We start from the raw sequence: 6,923 nt of genomic DNA, 5'->3' as shown, positions 1-6,923 counted from the left end.
AACCCTCCTCCCCATCCCTGATAAAAACCCTAGCCCATGGGGAAGCTCAATCTGGTCTTCTCTGATGGCGCCCTTCTCAGGTTGACTCAAATATACCTGCGCCACTGCCACTGAGCAGCCTCGCACTCTTTTCCTCTTACACAGGCCTCATCTCAAAATAAATAAATAAATACAATCACATTTCACCCTAGGCATTACAGATGCAGTATCTACCTTGGCGAGTGCAGCCCAGGATGGGGAGAGCAGGAGCTCGGGAATATCTTCAGCCTTCAGGACCACAGAGAGCCTCCCTCCTGGAAAAGAAAAGAGCAGTAGTTGAGGGAGGGTTGGGGCTTCTGAAGAGATAGATCAGGACCATGACTTCTCTTTAGCAACTGACAGACTCCAGAAAACAAAGTGTCTAAAAATACAATATCTCACTAAGAGATTAGGTTGGTTTTTATTTGGATTTTTTAGACCATGTTTCACTGAGTGATCCTGGATGTCCTGGGAGTCAGCTGGCCTTGAATTCACAGAGATCTGCCTGCCTCTGCCTCCCAAGTGCTTGGACAAAACTTGTGTGACACCATGCCTGGCTAAGAGACTGTTGTGTACGAATCAAGACCCACATACAGAATACTTGGAAAAATTAACATAAAAGGAATTATCCTAAAGTGACAAGAGAACCCTTTTCCAAACTCTATTTAAAGGCCAATTGCTCCAGGCTGATGACAGAGGTCAGTTGGTAGAGAGCGTGGACCATGCCCAAGGACTGATTGATTGACAAGCCCAGGGATGGGTGATTGATTGACTGACAAGCCCAGGGATGGATGATTGATTGATTGACAAGCCCAGGGACTGATAGCCAGCACAGCATAACCAGGCATGGTGGCACCTGTCTGTGATCCCAGCACTTGAAAAGGAGAAGAAAGCAGGATCAGAAGCCTGAGGTCATCTCGGCTATAACCCCAGCTATATCTCTGGACAATCAGGACTAGAGCTGTCACCTATCACAAACAAAACCCAAAGTCAGGGTGCTCTCCAGAACCTGCTGTGTCTTTGTCCTCATTGCAGCTACTGTGCCTTGCTGGGGAAACACAGGAAATACTGATGTGTGCACTCGTTTTGTTCAGCTCTCCCGCAGCATGGTGACAGCTCTCAAGCTTGTGTGTGCACCACAACTGCCTGGAGAGCAGGGGTAGAAAATACAGAGCTGCTGGTAGGGGTGGTGCACGCCCTTAACCCAGCACTTGCAAGGCAGAGACAGGGGGATCTCTGAGTTTGAGGTCAGCACAGTCTTCAGGGTGAGCTACAGGCCAGTCAGGGCTACAGAGAGAAGCCTTATATTGCAAAACTAAACCAAACCAAACAAAAAAAAATCAAAAACAAACAAACAAAAATAGGACATTAAATCTATTTAATAAGTACATACACACATTCTGATGAAAAAACCTGATTCACATACACAACTAATATATGAAATTTAGGAAAAAGTAAAAAGAAAAAGAAGACTAATGTCAGGACCCACCAGATTTAGAGTCAAGGGTAAAGATACAGATGTGCCCAGGAACATAACAACCCTTTTAAAAATACACAGTTATTTTATTTATGTTGAGATTTCTATGTCTATGTGAGCATATGAAATGCATATATAGATGTCAACAGAGGCCAGAAGAAAGTGTGGGATCCCTGGAGCTGGAATTACAGGTGGTTGTGAGCCATTTGATGTGGGTGCTGAGAACTAATCTCTGGTCCTCTGGAAGACAGCAATAACTCTTAGCCAATCAGGAGCCATCTCTCCACCACCTTGACTCCCAATGCCTTTTTGGAGACAGGATTTCATGTAGTCCAAGCTAGCCTCCAAATTTCCAAGTGGACGAGGATGACCTTGAATTGATCCTTCTGCCTTCAGCTCCCAAGGCAACCTTGAACTTCTGGCCATCCTGCTTCCACCTTCCGGTGCTTGGCTTACAGACATGTGTCACTATGCCCAGTTCATGCAATGCAGGAATTGGAACCCATGGCTTCCTGCACGTAGGGCAAGCACTCTGCTGTGCAAGCACTCAACCTTAGTGCTCATTTAAGTTTGGCTTTTTTGTATGATTGTTTTTGAGATGGGTTTCTCTGTGCAGCCCTAGCTGTCCTGGAACTCATTCTGTAGACCCTTGAATTCAGATATACACCTGCCTCTGCTTCCTCAGTACTAGGACTAAAGATTTACATCATAACCTGATGTGGTATTCCCCTCAGTATGCTGTGAATACCAATGACTAATAAACTGTCTTAGGCCTGTGATAGAGTAGAGTAGAGCTAGGTGGGGAAAACAAAACTGAATGTTAGAAGAAAGGAGGCAGAGTCAGGAGAAGCCATGTAGTCCCCGCTGGAGACAGATGCTGGAACTTTACCCAGTAAGCCTCAGCCACATGGTGATACACAGATTAATGGAGATGGGCTAAATTTATATGTAAGAGTTAGTCAATAAGAAGCTAGAGCTATCGGGTCAAGCAGTGATTTAATTTCTGGGTGGTTATTTTGGGGCTGAGCAGCTGGGAACTAACTAGTGTCCTCTTACTACAATAACCCACCTAGGTTTTAAATATTTAACAGAAAATTTAGCTTCTTTTTAGTTTTTTTTGGTTAATATTTGGGTTTTGTTTTGTTTTTTCCCCAAGCCAGACTACCACAATATAGACCAGACTCATCTTGAACTCACAGAGGTCCACCTGCCTCTGCCTGCAAGTACTTGAATTAAAGGCTATGACTACCTAAGAGTTTATTTCTTATATTCACACTATGTATTACAAAAAGTACATCATTTAAATTGATAGAATAGGATAGAACAGCAACATTGTAGCAATGGTGTAAACAGCATTATGCTTTTTTTTTTTTAAAGAATGTCGCTATTTTAAAACACTGGCTTCATTTTTTCTCTCTTTTCTTATTTGAGAGGATGGATATGTCACTATGTAGCACTGGCTGGTCTTGAACTCACAGAGATCTTCACTCCAGGCTGACTCTGAACTTACAATCCTCACACTCAGTCTTTCAAGTGCTAGATTTAGAGACATGCACCTCCACACCTGGCTAATTTCAATTTGAAGGCGGTATCAGAAGGAATGATCAGAAGGTGGCAAGAATTTACACACAGCACTAGTCGCTGCGATGTACTCTGTTCCTAGTAAAAATAAGTCAGTACAGTTGTAGATCTAGCACTTGCCTCTCGTGGGCAAGGTCTTAGCTTCAGTCTCCATCGTACATTTACAAATCACAGTCTTCTCATTACACATCAGTGTGTTATTTATCTTTACCTTGCTTGATGCACTGTAAGCTCCAACTAAAAGGTACACACTTGTTTCCTTAAAAGAAGGGGAATCACAATTGGGTCTCCTTGTAGAGACTCAGGACAGCACTGTCTCTCCAAGGCAGCTCCAGGTTCAAGGAGCTGTCAGAAGAAAGTGGGAGGAATCCTGACTTTATAAACTTCCCTTCAAGGAAGGGCAGAGAAAGACAGTTGCACAGACTTGACCTGAGGAAGGGTCTAGAAGATAGTTTTCAAGGGCTGGAGAGATGGCTCAGCATTAAGAGCACAGGCTGCTCTTCCAGAGGTCCCTGGTTTGATTCCTGGCACCCACATGGCAACTCAAAACCGTCTGTAACTCCAGTTCCAGGGGATCTGAGGACACAGGCATGCACATGGTACTCAGACAAACATGTGGATAAAACACCTGCATATCTAAAATAAAAATAAAATCACACACACGCACAGACAGACACACAATTTTCAGGAGCTTAGGATATGGCTCAGTGGTTAGAGCGCTTGCCTGGCATGCACAAGCCCCAGCCCTACATAAAACTGGTTGTGGTGGCGTGTCTGTCATCTTAGAACTCAGGATGTGAATTTGGGAGGATCCGAGGTTCAAACTTATCTTCTGACCTCACAGTGAGCCAGCCTGGACTACAAGAGACACTATCTCTAAGGAAGAGAAAAGGCATTTCAGACAATGCTGTGTGTTTATATATATATATATGTTTGTCCCCTTTGGGAATGGATTCTCACCAATGCTGAGATCTGGGGTCTCCTGGAAGGGCAGAGATGGGAGAGACATCAGTTCCTGCCTAAGAAGCAAACAGAGGTGGGTGGTGAGGGCTGCTGCCGGGCCACCATGTCCGTGTGTACTCACCCTGAGAAGAGAACTCTCTGTGGTAAACTTCAAAGGCTTTCCTGTGGGCATTGCTGAGGGTTTGCAGAGCAGAAACTTTCGAACCCTGGGGGGCAAGACCCATGATCACTTTCTCCAAGTCGCTGAAGGTGAACCAGATCTCAACAAGGTCCCCAAAGGACTGGAAGGCGAACGTGGCATAGTCGGCAAAGAGGTCAGCAAAGTCCCTGTCTCTCTGGATGGTGCCGCGGGTGGGTGGCGTCTGGTGGCACAGGACCACCATGGGCTGAAGCTGGGCAGCCTTCAGGGACTGCAGGAGTTGTCGGTAGCACCGCACTGCTTCCTGGTCTGGATTCTTGGGGCTTCCCGTTGGGAGAAGCTGTGCCCACGATAGAAGTACTTTGTAATGGGTGACCTGACTGGCACGGAGACTGCTCAAGTACTGTGGCAACAAAGAGGGCAATGGCTGCTGGCAGACGTAGAAGTCCTTGCTACCAGGTCCAAAACCAGAGCCCTGGGTTCCCAGTGGATGGCTCAGGTTAAGCACTAAGTCATTTGTAAGAGGACCAGCGGCTGAAATAAAATTTCTGTCGGGTTCCAGGTCAATCCCCTGGCATGAAAGACTCAGGAGGACAGTGCTCAGGAAGAGTGCTGTCCAGGGCAGATCCATCTTCAAGGAATGGTTAGAAGCACTGGTAGGAATCTGGACCTTATAACACAGTTGAAGCTGTAAAAAACAGTGATTATCCCCACAATATTTAACTGTGTTATCTAGGATCGTTAAATGAGAACTTGGTAACTTCAAACAGTGTAATCTTCATAGAAACAAAACAAAACTTGTCTGCACTTCTGTATACATGTTCATGAACTTGTGTGTGCACAAACATGTGGAGGCCAGAGGTAGATCTTGGGCTTATTCCCCGATTGTGAGCCCTAGGGAGCTGCCTGTCCCAGCCTCTTCAGTGCAGAATTACAGTTGTGTCATCACTCTTGGCTTTTTACAAGAGCACTGAGCATCAAAACTCAGGTCCCCGTTGCTGTACAGCAAGGACCTTACCATCGAGCTGTCTACTCCACCCTAGTCTTTACAAATGTACAAACCATGGGATAATGTTATTGGATTTGTTAGGCATAGTGAAATTTTGTTAATATTTTAATAAATAAAGCTTGCCTAAATATCAGAAGGGCAAAGGTAAATCACTAGAGCTCAGGCAGTGGTGGCACACACCTTTAATTCCAGGTTTTGAGAGACAGAGAAGATGGATCTCTGTGAGTTAAAGGCCACCCTGGGCTACACAAGATCAATGAAGCAATAAATGCAGGTGGTGGTGCCCTACACCTTTAATTCCAGTTCTAGGGAGTCATATGCCCTTAATGCCAGCACTACAGGGCATATAAAATGGGAGGAAAGAGAGGCTTAGTCTGCTTAGTCTGTGGTCACCCAGCCTTTGTAGAGGAAAAACTTCTCTAGTGGCGTGGCTGCTTTGCTTTTCTGGTTGTCAGGTTGAACCCAAATATTTGTGCTCTAGTTAGGGTGTCCGAACCCTGGCAGCCCCAACAGGCTAAGCTCAGTCACTAGCCCCCAAATGCCAGATACATAAAGGTGAAAAAAAAAAAAAAACAGAAAGAATTATTCACTGTGGTCATGGTGGAGAGAATAAAGGGGCTTGTTGAACTTCTAATTTCAGGGTTGTGACATGAGTTTTGTTATTTTCAAAGATTTATTGCAAGATGGTAGTGACATGTCCTTAATCCCAGCTCTCAGGAGGCAGAGACAGGCAGATCTCTGTGAGTTCCAGGTCAACCTGGTCTACTAAGCAGTTCCAAGACAGCCAGTGCAACACAAAGAAACATCACATACACGTCAGGTAGCCTCAGAGGCTAGAAGATGGTGTCAGATCCCCTGGCACTGGACTTACACATGGTTTTGAGTTACCATATAGATGCTGGGAATCAAACCGGGTCCTCTGCTGAGCAGCAGTTCTTAACCACGGCACAGCTCTCCAGTCCCTGAGGTTTAAGGTTAAATAAAGGGCACAGATCAGCAGTTCAGGTCAAGGTGTGGTCCTGCCCCTCACTGACCATTCAGTTTCTCCTGCAGAGCAGTCTGAGAAGTTGACCTGTGTGTCTGTGTGCAGTTCCTTCCCTGAAGACAAGCTCCCTCCCTGACTGGAACTTAGTTTCAGCTTTTGTTCTTGCCCTACCCAAAGGCTGCATGGAATTCCCGGGGAAATCCTAATTCCATGGGCTTCCCTGTTCAAACTGTTCCCTAGACATAGGAACAGGGTTTTCTCTTAAAGAATCTTCATTCTTGCCAGTAATGAAGGTTACAATAACAAACTTCATACAAGGACAGGAATTTGAAAATACCTGAACAAATCAGATGAAATCTGACACAAGAAACATGAACCCCTCTCCAATCTGTTCCCCTGTGAAACAAGGGTGATGCCCATCTTTAACTCAGCACTCCCGAGGCTGAGGTGCGTGGATCTCTGAGGTTGAGGGCAGGTGAGCAGACATAGTGAGTTTGAGATCTGCCAGAGCTAGTAAGACTGTCTAGAAAAAACAAATTCAGAGAATCAAAACGGGGATGGGAGTGGGAAGACGGCTCAGTGACGTAAGGTCACCTGTTGCCTCTGCAAACATCTTCTCCTTCCATCATGTGTGTCCATAGAGTAAACTCTGGTGGCAGACACTTGTCCTCACTGACCCATATCAGCAGCAGACAATTTTATGACGTTCTGTTCTTTCAACTGCACTCTACAATCCTTACATCAGAATATT

The 6,923-nt window shown here is 45.4% G+C and overlaps 1 protein-coding gene across 1 annotated transcript; it reads right to left on the bottom strand.

The window, feature by feature from the left end:
* Positions 1-4,095: 4,095 nt before the first annotated feature.
* Positions 4,096-4,862, bottom strand: LOC126504991 (lactase/phlorizin hydrolase-like). Its single transcript, XM_050147613.1, has one exon. It carries the CDS (start codon positions 4,807-4,809, stop codon positions 4,096-4,098), a length of 714 nt encoding a protein of 237 aa, XP_050003570.1. The 5' UTR covers positions 4,810-4,862.
* Positions 4,863-6,923: the final 2,061 nt, after the last annotated feature.

This window comes from Alexandromys fortis, unplaced genomic scaffold (assembly GCF_014885135.2).
Source record: "Alexandromys fortis isolate MF-2015 unplaced genomic scaffold, M_Fortis_MF-2015_v1.1 scaffold_58, whole genome shotgun sequence".
Classification (NCBI taxonomy): domain Eukaryota; kingdom Metazoa; phylum Chordata; class Mammalia; order Rodentia; family Cricetidae; genus Alexandromys; species Alexandromys fortis.
The sequence above is the reverse complement of the archived record's forward strand: the minus strand, read 5'-3'. Positions and strand labels throughout refer to the sequence as shown.

Coding starts and splice junctions, on each gene's coding strand:
- LOC126504991 (XM_050147613.1), bottom strand. CDS start 4,809: ATGGATCTGCCCTGGACAGCACTCTTCCTGAGCACTGTCCTCCTGAGT.